The sequence below is a fragment of the Dromaius novaehollandiae genome, chromosome 2, assembly GCF_036370855.1.
Source record: "Dromaius novaehollandiae isolate bDroNov1 chromosome 2, bDroNov1.hap1, whole genome shotgun sequence".
In the NCBI taxonomy this organism is placed as follows: domain Eukaryota; kingdom Metazoa; phylum Chordata; class Aves; order Casuariiformes; family Dromaiidae; genus Dromaius; species Dromaius novaehollandiae.
The window spans coordinates 23,103,759-23,118,818 of record NC_088099.1 but is presented as its reverse complement, the minus strand read 5'-3'; the positions used below and the strand labels follow the sequence as shown (position 1 = coordinate 23,118,818).

The 15,060-nt window shown below is 40.1% G+C and overlaps 1 protein-coding gene across 7 annotated transcripts in view; it reads left to right on the top strand.

Moving 5' to 3' along the window:
- Positions 1-15,060, top strand: part of LOC112982364 (macrophage mannose receptor 1-like) — a 62,936-nt gene that overhangs the window by 13,536 nt on the left and 34,340 nt on the right. For all 7 annotated transcript variants that reach the window (XR_010387581.1, XM_064505974.1, XM_064505973.1 and 4 more), the window contains 4 exons: positions 1,109-1,255; positions 5,308-5,490; positions 9,126-9,283; positions 14,764-14,877. Coding sequence is in view for 6 of the 7 variants with exons in the window: in XM_064505974.1 (XP_064362044.1) it covers positions 1,109-1,255; positions 5,308-5,490; positions 9,126-9,283; positions 14,764-14,877 (602 nt within the window). In the remaining variant the exon portion in view is untranslated. The remainder of the gene's footprint in view (positions 1-1,108; positions 1,256-5,307; positions 5,491-9,125; positions 9,284-14,763; positions 14,878-15,060) is intronic.

Sequence of the window (15,060 nt, the reverse complement as noted above, 5' to 3'; positions counted from 1 at the left end):
AATCCATATGGCCTATTTTATGAGTATGCTATCTCTTGCATGATTTTGCTCTGCTTAGGCTATCTCAGTCTCATCTGCATTACCCTGGATGTTCAAGAGTTGGCTGTACTTCCACTAGTACATTTTTGAAGAATTGGTGGGAGCTTCACATTCTTCCATCTCTCTAGCCCTAAATAAATATCAGGAGAAAGAATGTGTGACCAGAGAGCGAAGTTATCAACATTCAGACCAAAACTGTGCTGGTTAGGCATTTGGGAGAGCTAACTGCTAACAGCTGAACTTCTTTGTGCATTAAAACAATTTAATTTTTGTATTTTTGAAAAAAAAGTGTATATATATAATTTTTCCCATGGGAAGATATAACATATGACTGCCAGTAGAAGACTAAATGTAATCTAAGGTAATCAGATCAAAATGATAAATTTTCATTTGAACAATCTTGCACATTAAAAATCATTGTTTTACTGTGTTTATTGCTGAGCAGTATATTTACATATACTGTTATTATATAACATGATATATACTTATATACTATATATATACTTTATATACTTTATATATACTGTTATTATATAACAGGATATTCCTGTTAGTGCTAATACTAATCGTCAAGTGAAAGTATTTGAATATCCTGCTATTATCATATTGTTTAGGCAAGTGGACAAGAAGTTCACATTAGTGAAATACTTACTAGTTTTCTGTCTTTACTGTTATACTAAGCACTGAATTTGGCCAGCTTAATGAGCCGTTCTTTCACCTAAAGTTTGTGCTCCAGAAGCGGAATGTTCTTCGTTAGGAAAGGGAAAAAAACCAAATCAAACTGGTGCACTGTTATACCTTTCATGCAGACTTTACACCTGTGAAGAGACCCTTAAAAATGTGAACTGGATAAGTATCTTAACTTGTGCTTGCTACGAAAAGATACCTCCTAAGGAAATGAACTCCATTCAGGCTAAGGGACTGCTTACTGTTGAGGATCAAAGTTGTATAAATATGAATGTATCTAATAATTAAAGCATGGAACAAATTAGACTGTGAGAGTAACTAGGGGGGTAACTGTGATGTGCTTGTAATTAGTTTTTGTTGTTGGATTTTTTTGTTTTTTAAGGAAACCCCTCTCCAGAGCCTGGAAAAATCTGTGCAGCGTTAAATCCTGGCAAAGGTGCCAAGTGGGAGAATCGGGAATGTGATCAGAAACTTGGCTATATTTGCAAACGAGGAAATGCTACTTTAGAATCTTTCATTATTCCTGCAGGTAGGTTGGGTCATAAAATTCCAACAAATTATTAATGACCAGTGTTTTACATCTGTAATTCTAATAGGTGTTTGGTTTTTTTAGATGGTAAAATTGAGAAATGGTCATATGTCTACAGACTTTGGATTGCCTAAGTTTCCGTGTAAAAGTGAACAGCATGTACATCCTTTTTATTCTGGCCTCCATACTTCCTATATAGTAATCTTTCTCCAGTAGCTTTGAGCTCTATATTGCAGAAATTACTGAGTTCTTTTTTCCAAAAAACAAGCAGAAGTGTCAGATTTTCTTCATGAAGCAAAAGGAGAAATAATTTAATGTTTAAAAAAGTGTTATTATTGAGAGCCTTAAGTTCCCATTTAAAAGAATCCTTTTCATCTTGCAGTCATGTTTACTACTTATGAAATAGAATGAGTTTGCTAATGCAAATTGGTAGTGGACTACAGGAATTTTTTTTAATTCTTTTGAGACAGTTTAATAATAATAGTAATGATAAAAAATACACACACACACACTTTCAGAAGAAATATAATTTTGGCATGTGCTTAGTGCACATAGGTAAGACAAAGTAGGGAAAAATTGTTGTAGCTTTATTTAGACCTGTTGCATTAAAATCCCTCTATGTACCATAATTTACCTTGTTACTTCTTCCTTTGTTTTATCATCCTTTCTTTCCATTATCCCCTATTTCTCAAGTTTTTATCTTTTTCCAGAATGTATAGATATATCCTAAATCCACTGATACTACTTTGCATGAGTTTTAGAAGCAGAAAGCCTCAATTGCCAAACCACTATTGAATTTTTAGTCTGTTTATTTATATGCGTTATGGGCAAACCAGATGTCAGATACTTAGTTTTCAAAAGTTTTGGTTGGTAAAGCATGTCTTTTAATGCCTTTCCTGATTCTGCCAATATGCAATCAGTCCAGTCCAAACGCTTAGGATAGAGACTTCTGTCTGATTTGCTTTGCTTTATCGCTAAGAGAAAACCACATAAGAATGTGGTAGTGTCTCATAGAGGGTTTGGGACATCAAAATTGCAATCAAGCATATTTGTTGCCTGGTTCGAGAAGGACTTTACAGTATATTTTAATACTTTCCTGAATTAAGACATAATTTTTGTTGATGTTTGTATACAGCTGATAACCAGATAGCCGGCTTTGTATAGCTTGTCTTAGACTTTTCAGTTGGTTACTGCTCAGCTTTTCAGTTTCTTAAATCAGTCCTTAAAATCTGATGACGTTAAATAGGCTGTCAATTCTGTAGTGGCTGCTATCTTACTTAGATTTAAATTCAGTTGTCGGGGGTGGAATGGCCATTTTTTTCTTAAGCATTAGGCTTTTGATCCCTGCCCCCTTAGCGCAACAGTCATGGGGAGGAAGAAGAGAAATGAGACAAAAGTTTTCAATTGTACACAAATTGTTGAGTAAACTTGGTGACAGATTAACCAGAAATTGGCAATGATTCATATCATAACTTATTTTCCAAAATGTCCACTGGAAGGAAGTCATAAAAGAAATAAGCATGTAATCACACAAGGTGTTAAGTGCCCTCAACTTGTAGTGATGTAAGGGAAAACTCATGGCAGATAATGTCTTCCTGACTAGGGCTCCTGAATCAAGAAATAAATTGAATTCATGCATGCACTTCCTTGCGCAGTTGATGTTAAGCACATAGGCAGTCTTTTGAAATTTAACCCCAGAAGTTACATCTGAGTCCAGCAAGGCAGTATGTGAGGGCTGCGGGACAGAAGGACGCCTTGCAGCAGAATATAGTCATGCTTGTATCCAAAGAGAAGTAGAGAAAGATCTTCACACCATCTTTACTGTTGTTGCGAGCGAAGATTTTCATGAATACAACAGCTTTGTAGCTTTTTGCAGCAAAAGCTTTTTTCCACCAGGGGGCCACATAATTATATACATGTAGGTTATGTAAGACTGCTAGGGCTTCAGAGCATTTGCCCTCAGCATTTATCTGTAGATAAATGGATCAGTAGCAGACTGTTAATTTCACTGGCAAAACTAGTTTATTTTTTAACTTCATTTTCGAAGGAAATGGGCATGTGTGATCATGCTGTCTGTCCACCTCTGCCAAGTGCCTGCTGAAACAGATTTCATCTGGCAGGGTCTAGTGATCCTCATGTGTTGTGTTTCCAGATGTTTCATAAAACCAAACCTCTGATTAGAGGAGATGACTTCTATTAGTGTCACTGTTGTGACTGCCATGTGAGCTCTGTCTTATCAGACCGTAGAGAATGGAGATGGGAGAGAGAAATTTTGAATGCCTGAATCTTGAGGCAAACTTCAGTTAGTGCTTTCACCACTTAGGCACCCAAGTCAATTACTGTGAGACCTTCAGACTTCAGGAAACCAAACTAAATAGCTTACAAAATTACTTGCTGTCTTTTTGAGGAAAAGTTGTTACCAAAAAACCATTCTGTGCTTACAAGCTTCATTTCTGTATGTTGATCTATTCCACAGTAAATCCATCAGCTGGACATCAAGGATAACATTTTTTACACACTAACGTGATTTCCTTGTTTGCATCATGTTTGTTTAAATTCAGATTGCTTCTTTGACTTAAGTTAGATGAAGTTCAGGGTCTAACACTTGTTTTTCATTAGGATGAAAAAATGGTTATATGGCTTTGTGTCATCATGTGCATTTTCTTTAAGGGGGAAGCACAGAGTTCATTTTGCGTAAGTGGTAGGAATGAAGAACTGAAGCCTTTCTCTTAGTGAGTAATACGCCACTGTGTCGTTCAGTAAGACATGGTCCAAAGAAACTAGACTGTCAACTGCTTCTTTTATTTTGCTGCCTGCAACAAATTCCATGGCTTCACTGGATTTACAACCAGAAGAGCCTTCCGGCCTGCTGTAGCTACTTTAGTCATTATAGTAATAGTACCACAGTCTGAAAAAAAACAGACTTTTACAGATTCACTGGGGAATAAAGAGCTTCATGATAGTCTTTGTAGCCGCGGCTGAACTGCTGATGTTTGTTCTCTTCAGTGATAACAGTTTGCAGAAGGATGCATGAAGTGTGTTGGAGGTGCATATAAGCCTACATTTTTTTCAAAGCTGTTCTCTGACTCCTGTAGCAAACACTTTAAAATGCCACATGCCCAGAGACCAGTACAGACATAGGATGAATTAGACAGCTGTCTAAAGCACCAGACTAATTCTGCAACAGCATTTGCCACTTTGCTCTCTCCCTTTCCTTCCTCACCTATCCCAACAACACTAAGTACAACCAGTTTGATTTTCCAGGGTTCTCCCTCTCTATTCCAGTTCTTTCCCTTCTGCGGCAGGATTGATGGAGCTCTGACCCAGCGCTGATCCCCTCCTCCTTGGGGAGACAAAGTTACTTAACACTTTCTGAGAACGTGCTAATGCTTTCTTGAGGCAGATCTGCAAATGGCAGGCTATGTTTATAGCTGTGCTAGAAATCTGTGTTGTGACACTACCTACTAATTGTTGGCATGTTCCAGCTGAAACAGGATGCGTGTTTGCAACCTGGGCCAGACTGATCGGGACTTTGGATGCTTACTTAAATATTTCCATGGAATATACTCAGTCGTACACAAACATGTTACTTCTACTTCCCGAACACATGTAATAACATTTTTTGCCAAGAGAAGTTCTGCAAACTTACACTCTATGTTCTGCTCTATATAGTGGTATTCGCTAAGCTCTTCTGCTGATTATAAATCAAGTGCTGCCAGAGTCATAAGTTGTTTCTGTAACAGTGGTATTGTTTATTAGATTTTTGGATGGCACTCTTCCCAAGGCTGAATTGTTTGCTGAACAACAGTGTGTTTGTTGGCAGTACTCTGGTGCTGTCTTGTTTGTTGAACTTTTAAAAGCAATTTTTAAGCATAAGTCATAGTTTTAATTTTTAATCATGCTTGCATTTTTTCTTCCTTGTACATATTTTTCAGCTCTGCTGTTCTTCATGAAGAACATACGCAATTAATTTGTTAAATCTTTGCTTATGTAATTTTTAGTCTTTAGATAAGAATAGCATTCTAAAACTGTTCATGGACATCTCTTTTCAGAGTCTAACGTGCCTATTAGATGTCCCAGTCAATGGATGTCGTATGCTGGTCACTGTTACATAATTCACAGGGATCTCAAAATATGGAAGGATGCTTTAACTTCTTGTAGAAAGGAGGATGGGGATCTGGCCAGCATCCATAATGTTGAGGAGTACAGCTTTGTTATTTCTCAACTGGGGTACCGTGAGTATTTTTTGTAATGACAGATCAGTATTTATATTGAGAAGATTAAGAGTCTTGAATATGTCTTATTTGCTAAGAAAAGGAGTCTGTTTCAGAAAAGTTATCTTGATCATGGAATGCAGAGGGAGAGTTAAATTTTAAGCTTCAAAAATGTTGGGAAGAAAAAAGAACAGCAAGAGCACTAAGAGAAACAAACTATACTGTCAGAGAATAGCTGTGATCAATGTTGTGAATTACATCAAACCCAAACTCCTGTTTCTCAGGATCTGCTTCTACCCTCTTACTCAGATAAAAATGATTTTTAACCTTTTCAGATGGGAGAAATGTACTGCTACTCTGCAAAGATAGGTGAGAGGAAACAATGTTTGTTGGTCAAAGACAGTGTGGGAAGATCTGAGTTCTGTTACCAGCACTGCCATGTCCTAATTTTTAAGTCAGGTTCTGACACAGATTCCACCTGTGTTTCTTCTGAAAAAGAAAGATGTCTGTCCCAGTATATGGATTCAAATGTGCTCCCTATACATACATTTCTTAGGTAATAGATCTCAGCTTCTGAGCACACATTTGAGTTACTGCAAACCAAGTTAGGCCACAGATGCAGGGTGTTCATCAAGGGAGATGCGGTCATGCTGACTGCGGGGCAGTTTTGTGGCTGATATTGCTTTGAGTGGATCTGATTTTCAATATAGCATCAATCAGTGCTTTTTGGCAGGAGGAGCATGTTCACAACTATGTTTGTGTCTCTGCAGTAACTAATCTTATGGGTGCTCTTAGTCCCAGGTAAGTGAGAGGTTTCTTCTTTGCTGAAAATGCAATAAGCTACCTTGGCCTGCAGTGTAACAGCATTCTTAGAGTAACAATCATAAAATATCTGATATGCTTTAGTTTTGCATCCTAGACAACTTCATGGTAACTTGGGCTTGTCTCCATATCCCTGAAAGAGTGATTTGTTGTCATTTAATGAACAGACCTGTAATTCTTTTCTTTTTTCAAGGGAGATTATCAAGAAAGGTGGGACCTCTAGATATGGAACATTAGGATATTTTAAATAAGTTAGACTTATATTTGGCTATGAAGGAAAATAGATGCATTCACCTTACTCCTTGAAAGTACATTATTTCATGGTTTAATGCTTTCTTGACTTTCCTTGACTAACTGAGCTGCACTGTTTTTGTAAAAGTGAGTGTTTCTGAAAGGGAAGAAGTCTTGAAGGAAGCCAGGCTTCTCGCATATGGCACACTCCCTGCAATAGACTATTTTGAAAGTTTTCTTTTCAGAGGAAGAAAATTGAAATCACTGAAGAAGCCTTTTAAGGAAGTCTTATGAAGGTATCAAATTACCATTACTCACTGTGGAGATGAGAACACCATGTGTTGCAGTGCCTAGAAAATCTTGTCTGCATCGGAAATCTACTGCTGCACTCAGTGCTGTACAAACAGAACAAAAGTCAATCTTTGTGCCAAACAATTCACAGTCTCATGATAAAACAAACAAAGAGGGGGAACCATGAGATGAGTATTGACATAATAGCCAAACTTGGTCAGTTTTTGTTGGCATCACCCACAAAGGAGAACTTTAGAGAGGAACATCGAGAAGAATAAAGAAGTGCATTGTGGAAAATTCTGTGTTTACACAGAAATGCAGCATGTGATATGGCACAAACATGGCCCAGTGCATGTCTGGGAGAGTAGAAAACAGCTTATTTATGAGGTGGCTATGAAAAAAATTCTTACTATTTAGTCACCTAGCTTTAGAGAAGGTTGCAGAACTTTGACAGCATTTCTTATTCAGAGGAGATAATGCTATGTAGAAAGTGACACCACTAATTCATGACCATTTCTGATCTGTGTAGCTTTTTTAGATGACTGAAATGTAATCATTTAGTTACGGGTTGCTGTTTAATGTTTGTTATTACCGTAGTACATAGGAGCTTTTGTAATGGTAAAGCCTCTGCTGTCCTAGGTGCCAGATAAACACAGAACAGAAAGATCTTACCAAATAACTAAAGGAAAGAGAAATTAGAGAACAATATAGATGACAGGAATTAAGGAGGGAATGAGACATTAATCAGCATGATGGGCAGTGTAATCATAACAGATTTGAGTTTTTGTAGCAGAAGAGAACTTAAAGGAGTGTACTGAGGTGTTATGTTGGGGAACTTTTGAACATGAAGGGCAGCCTGGAAGAGGAGGTGAAGGTCCATGTTTGAAAGTGGAGCCTGGTGTCCTGTGTGTTTGAGCCATTGGTGCTGGACAAGAGACGGTAAGGACAGTACAGATGAGCTGTGAAGGCTAATCCTACTTTTTGAAGGAAGTTAGACACCCTGTTACTGTCTTGCCACTAGAGTGGATGGCATTTCTTGATGACTAGAGTGGGTATATGAGGAACAGGCAAGGTCTTTAGGCAAGCTAAGAAAGTGCGAGATAGGTGAGCAGTGAGGTGGGTGGAAAACTGTCTGAAAGGCAGATTTCGGAGGGTTGTGTTCAGTGGTGCAGTCTAGTTGGAGGCCTGTAGATAGTGGTGTCCCCCAGGGGTCAGTACTGCGTCCAGTATTCTTCAACCTCTTCATCAGTGACCTGGATGAAGGGACAGAGTGCACCCTCAACAAGTTTGCTGATGATACAAAACTGGGAGGAGTGCTTGATACACCAGAGGGCTGTGCTGCCATTCAGAGGGACCTTGACAGGCTGGAAAGATGGGAAGAGAGGAACCTCATGAAGTTCCACAAAGGGAAGTGCAAAGTCCTGCACCTAGATAGGAATAACCCCATGCACCAGTACAGGCTGGGAGCTGACCTGCTGGAAAGCAGCTCTGCGGAGAAGGACCTGGGGGTCCTGGTGGACTGCAGGCTGACCGTGAGCCAGCAATGTGCCCTTGCGGCCAAGAAGGCCAATAGTATCCTGGGCTACATTAGGCAGAGCATTGCCAGCAGGTCGAGGGAGGTGATCCTCCCCCTCTATTCAACCCTAGTGAGGCCACATCTGGAGTACTGGGTCCAGTTCTGGGCTCCCCAATACAAGAGAGGCATGGAGCTCTGGGAGCGAGTCCAGCAGAGGGCTACTAAGATGATTAAGGGACTGGAGCATCTTCCTTCTTTTGAGGAAAGGCTGAGAGAGCTGGGACTGTTCAGCCTGGAGAAGAGAAGGCTGAGGGGGGATCTTATTAATGCGTATAAGTATCTGAAGGGAGGGGGTAGAGAGGATGGAGCCAGACTCTTTTAAGTGGTGCCCAGTGATAGGATGAGAGGTACAAACTGAAACACAGGAAGTTCTGTCTGAACATGAGGAAAAACTTCTTTACTGTGAGGGTGACAGCGCTGGAACAGTTTACCCAGAGAGGCTGTGGAGTCTCCCTCCTTGGAGATATTCAAAAGCTGTCTGGACACAAGCCTTGGAAATGTGCTCTAGGTGACCCTGCTTGAGCAGGGGGGTTGGACTAGCTGATCTGCAGAGGTCCCTTCCAACCTCAACCCTTCTGTGATTCTGTGAACAGTCTGCCTTCTTTATGAAATAGGCTTAATTTCCTGTGACTGCCTTTTAACCTTCCTGAGCATAAGTTCTTTTCTGTTCCATGGAGATAAAAGTTTATATCGTATACAAGACCTGTTTATCAACCGTATTAATGATATGTTTTAGAGCCAGACGATGAGCTGTGGATTGGGCTGAATGACCTCAAAGTTCAGATGTACTTTGAATGGAGTGATGGCACACCTGTGACGTACACCAAGTGGCTTCGTGGAGAACCCACTCATGCAAACAATAGGCAAGAGGACTGCGTCATCATGAGGGGAAAGGTAAAGTCTTGCAGCCATTGGCTTAATTATCACATCATTTCATTTATCATTTGGGCTTTTTTTCTATTCAAGAGCATAAGAGTAGGGGATATTACTGTTTGAAGCAGCCTAGAGTAGAGGTTTATAGGTATTACTTTTTTGATGAAAGTTCGCTGTTCAAGGTTGCCAGAAAGTTGTTTTTGTTGATTCCCTGAGAAGTAGGCATTAGTGGCTTTCTTTGAAGGCTACTTTCCCTGAGATCTGTATTTCCGGATTTCAGTTTGTGCATGTGGCCTTTGGAAGAAACTTCTTTCATCTGAACATACCTTTCTCTCTAACATCATTAAAAATTGCCAGTACAGTTTCTTAAGTTAGCTGTATATCCCATATTCAGTCAATTAGAAGAAATCCAAATTCATCCAGTATGTCTTTGTAGCTTCCTGAAGAAGAACATTTACACATGTTTGTGTGCTTCATAGTAGAATTAAAAGTTTCTTTTAAGAAACTTTTAAGAAGCACCAGCTTTCTTTTCCTAGACAGAGTTATAAATCCTGGGTCTGGAGTCTAGGTGACTTAGATTTTATGCTTTTATCTGCACTGCGCATTAAAAGCTGTGAGGAAAATAGTTATTAATGGCGTTAGTGGAAGCCTTTACTGAGTGACTACATACCTGCAATTACAAGGCTACTTTGAAAGGCTTCCCTGGTGAATGTGACAATGAGAGATAATCTAGGCCTACTACAGGAGTTGAGATAATCCCCTGGAATAAAAGTCAGTCATAGTGTATGATGTTGCAAAATGGTATCTTTGTGGTAATTTAAACCATTGAACTTACTTACCACCTCCTTCAGGGTTTACCCATTTAATCAGGAATTAAAAAAGATATTTTTTCATAACAAAAGCGTTTTCTTATTGTGCAAAACTAAGACTTAAGGGCTGTACTTTTGGTGAGCACACTTACAGATTGAAGAGGAGAATTAATATTTTTTTTTCCAGTTGGCTTGAAGACTGTACAGAGCTTGCATCATAGGGCAAGCATACACTCTGAAGCAAAATTAGAGAAAAGGTGAAAGAAACTTCAGTTCTTGCTTCCAGTTCCAGTATGTCTCAAAATACTGAACTTTAGAATATTTCTTTCATACATAAGAAGAAATCAGGCTTTCATATCTCTGGGGAAACAAACAAAGACATAAATATAATTTATTTTTGTGTTTTGGACTGTATTTTCATGTTTGTCATTGACAGCATTGAAAAAAATGTCTCCCCCTGCCCCCAACTCCTCTGCATACTTCATGGAATGTACAGAATTTGATGGCATAAACACATTTAATGGCAAAGATCCAAAATTTTTGTAAAGGCTTTTGTATTTCTTAGTTAATAGTGAGAAGTTGTTTGAGAGTCTCAAGATGGAAGAAAATTTGAAGGAAAGTGAATGGGAAGGTGTGAGGATAGCAGAATAACTGATGGACTTCAAAACAGAAAACTTCAGTAGATACAGGAAAATTGGGAAATGTTTTTCCCAGTAGGCTGGTTTTCCTAAATTACTTCAGTTAGGTACCATCATCAACAGCAGTAGTGGTGGCTGTGCATAGGGCTGGTTCACACATCTCTGCATCGTTCTGGTGTACACACTTCAGAAAGTGAGATTGAGTCCAGTGGGAGAGGTTTGCGCCAGCTCTGCAGCAGGTCTAGGAGGAAGTTCTAGGTGACATTGGGGGGTAGCAGATGCATTCTTAGATGAAAGTGAAAAAGGGACCACAGGATCAGTTCGAGGAAGGAATGAGAAAGAGAAGAACATTATCCTTGAGAGAGCAAAACCTTAGTAGTATCCATGGAAGAAGAAAGCCATGTAGGCTACAGCATATTAATCTCCCTATATTGAACAGAACTATGTGTGTAGGGGTGTTTTCTGGCCAGGGCAAAATTTAGATCTGCAGTGTTATTGCTGCATTAAGAATTCAGCACGGAAAAGGAACTTCATGTGCAGTCAGATGTGTCCAGAAGATTAGCATTTGATGTGTGTTTTAGTGAAGAATTTTGCCCTGATCAGAAGCATGGGTAAGATTATAATCTTTTTTGAGTTCTTCTCCATTGTAGTAGTGGTCATACTTTGAGAAGTATGTAAATCTGTATTTCTTCCATGGCAACCAGGCTATGATGTGCATAGTAACTGAATAAACAGCTTCTTAAGAGCATAAGGATTTTCATGCTCTATTGTCTGTGCTTCCTGGGCAGTGGCTATGCCAATGTTAGATGCTGATGTAGTAGGTGGTTTGTCTAACTTACAGAATTATAGGCTCAGACACTGGCAGGAAGCTGAATGCATGAATGTTGGAGTCAGTCAGCTTACCTGAAGTTGGAAATGGCACTTGCTTCAACTGTCAAGGTAAAGGCACTTCACATTTTTACTGGTAAAGCCTGGAGAACTTGAAATTCAGGAAGGGGAGGTTTGCAGGGTCACTTGGCCTTGGTTCATGTGGTGTGAGTTGCAAGGAACACTTAGTTAGCTGAGGTTTTATCTCATCTACCATACTCTGCCCTTTAGCTACCCCTATCTGTTGGTGTGAAATTTGGGGTTTTATGGTATTACTCATGGAGATATTGGTGTAGGGGGTACTAGAGGGAGTTAAAAGCTGACAAACATTTAGTGATATGGATCTGAAGAGTGCTAAGATCGCTTTCTGATATGCATAGTTCCTTCCTGAAGTCATTTTTGTTTTATTTATCTTTTTACGGTATTTTGGAACATTTAGGGCAACTTAAATGCACTGGCAAAGTCATCAGGTTAATGGATGTCTGATTTTTATCGGAAAGACTTGACCTCTTTCCCCTGAAGAGTTTCGAGAAAAAATGGCAAGGAGCAGTTTTTGCCTGAGGGAGGATCTGGATGGCATTTGCTGGCCAAACCAAGTGTTAGGGAATTTTGGAAAGCTTGGATTCAAGCTAAAAATCCTTTTTTGTGCACAGAATTGGGGATCCACTGATTAGATTCCAGTTTGCTGCAAACCTAAGACAGCCACTACTTCTAATAGTTTAAATACCAGCATCTGTTGCATTTATCTAGGAAGGGACTGCTACCTCAGTTTCTGCTGCAAGGTTAGAGGAAAGATGAATTTGGTTAATTCCATAAGATTTACGCCAGGAGAAAGGCGTTGCAGGGAGAGATTGCACCTTGCCCTAGTAGCATCCTCTGGTGCAAGGGCAATAAAAGTATAGTCTATACTTAATTCATGCTACTCTGAATGTGAAGCCCTGAAAGAACCACCGTTGATCTGCCTAACGTCTCCTCCTGCCCCGATCTCCATTTGGCCACACATCGAAAGCTAGTGGATGAGGAAATGGAAGGAGAAATGGAAGTCAATCCATTTATGTCCTCACCATCTCTTTGTATTGTAAGTCTTGAAGTATATGCTCAGATGGCATCACTGGAACGTGATATGAAACATCAAGAATAGTTACAGACGTAGGCAGTGGTGTGTGATCGCTTATGTGTGCATAGTCAGATCTTGTCATAGATGACAAAAGATTACAAAAGGGATCTAACATTTGGCTGGGTATTAAAATAATACGGCCAGGTTCACAAAGAATGAAGATTTGGACTCGCTGGTCATGTTGTATGTGTCATGCTAAAAGTGGCAGCATTCAGTACATCTGGATAACCCGTGGCCATTCCTCAGAGGCAGAATTTTTGATGTCAGGCTGGCATGCTTAGTACCAGCATGGCTGGCATGCCAAGAACCAGCTGAAAATACTCAGTTCAGGCTGCTAGACCTTGACTTCGGGAAGGAAGCAGAGGACTGCAGCCTCTGCTAGACCAAGCCTCCTCCTCCTTTACCTAACGCAGTGTCTGTCAGTACAGAAGGATTTTGAAATCCTCTGGCAGGGAATATGTATTAAGTGAGACTTTTATTTGAGCACCAGATGCCTTTTTAATTCCAGCAGAGATATATTTATGGCTGAGGCTATAAACAAAAATAGCAGCCTGCTGTTCCGTTTTGCTCCTTCAGTAGGGCTGTCACCCCTTCACTTGTGTCAGTGTTCAGAAACAATGAGGAAAGCATGATGTAGGTCTTGGCTGAAGAAATAAAGGAGTTTTTATCTCGAAAAGAGTAGTTTGGAAGAGAGCATAAGTCTTCAAGTATATATACCTTGTTATAGAGGATGGGATCAATTCTTCCGATTGTTTATTTAGCAAAAAAGCAGAACACACTACTTAGGGTGATTTATTCTTGTGGCTAACAACAGGTTAGTTGGAAGGCAGCAGAGATATTCTACATAAATTACTTCCTCCCTCACTTTGAGGGATTGAGACAGAGGATGTTTTGAAGTCTTCCAGCTACATGGTTCTTTGGTTCCCAGAGAATGTGAACTATTATAAAAGTTTTCTGTAACCATTGCTTTATGTGGCTGGTCTCTCTGCTGCTCATATTTAGCAACAGATAATTACTCTTCTAGGTAATGAAAAAGAAGGGAATGAGAGGGAGCAGTGATCGTTGGCTGCTCCTCCTTTGAGGCCATGAGCCGAGCATGGTAACACAGCTGGCAGGACAGGGGCCTCGCCAGCCAGGGCCTGTCCCACTGACCCCAGCGAGGGAGCAGGGCGGGCCTGGAGGAGCTGGGGACAGCCCAAGGTTTGGATACTCAGGCAAGTCCATGGTGATGAGTCAGGTCTGAGGTCAAGCCAAATAGCTGAGTCAGGATCAGGCCCAGTGAAGATAACCAGGGTCAGACACAGTCCAATGATTGCCAAGCAGGTCTGTAGTGACAAAGCAGGGCTGAGTGACAAAATAGTAGGAAGTCAGAGTCTAGATTCGTGAGGTTCATAGCCAGGTACAGACATGGCTGTGATGGAGCTGGAGACAAGTACTTCTGTGAGGTGGAGCCCAGGCCTGAGCTTTCATTGAGCCCCTGAGCCCACAGGCAGGGGTGTGGGCAGAGGCCCACATAAGGCTGCTCAAGGCCATTAGTGCCCCCAGGGCCCTAACAGGAGGTTGGAAATGAATTGTAACAGTAAGGCATGCAACAGTGTCATTAAAAAACACTTTTATTTATAGTGTGTCCATTCATTATGTTATGATTTTTGTCCATCTGTTTTTCATTGAATTTGGTGATCTGAGATGTGGTTTTATTTGCACTTATTTTTGTTGTGAAGTCTTCTGTTATGTTTCCTGTTCTGACTGGGGTTCTGCGGAGACAGATGACCCCTCCCTTTCGTCTTGCACGGTTATTAAATCAGTAGTCTGTGTAAGGATAGTGGAATTTTGCTATCACCTCCTTGGGTTCTTTTCATGAGGGTAAATAATCAGGGAATGTGTAAAGCAGTGGTGAATTGGCCCCAATACAAGAAAAGAGGTTGGAGTGAGGTTGGAATTAGGAAATGAAGTTAGATATAGGTTTTGCTTCTTTTAAAAACAGAAAAAAGTCATTAAATGCTTAAAAATGTAGAGCACATTTTTGGAAGACTAAGTCCCACTTGACTGATGTGTTGTTCCTATGTTCAGGATGGATTTTGGGCAGACCATTCTTGTGAAAAGAAAATTGGCTACATCTGTAAAAGGAAACCCATGTCAGAAGCTCCTGCAGAAGAGGAAACTATTGACATGGGCTGCCAGAGAGTAAGTGATGTATAAGTTGTCTGAGCTGAATAGGCTGCTAAGAATGATTGAGAAGAAAATGTCACCTAGATGACTCTGGAAGAACAGAGAAAAACAGAAAAATGGGTCTGTGTTGTCTTCATCAGAACAGTTGGTCTTCTCATTTCCGTGACATCTGTGATACATGTGAATAGTTCTAGGTTC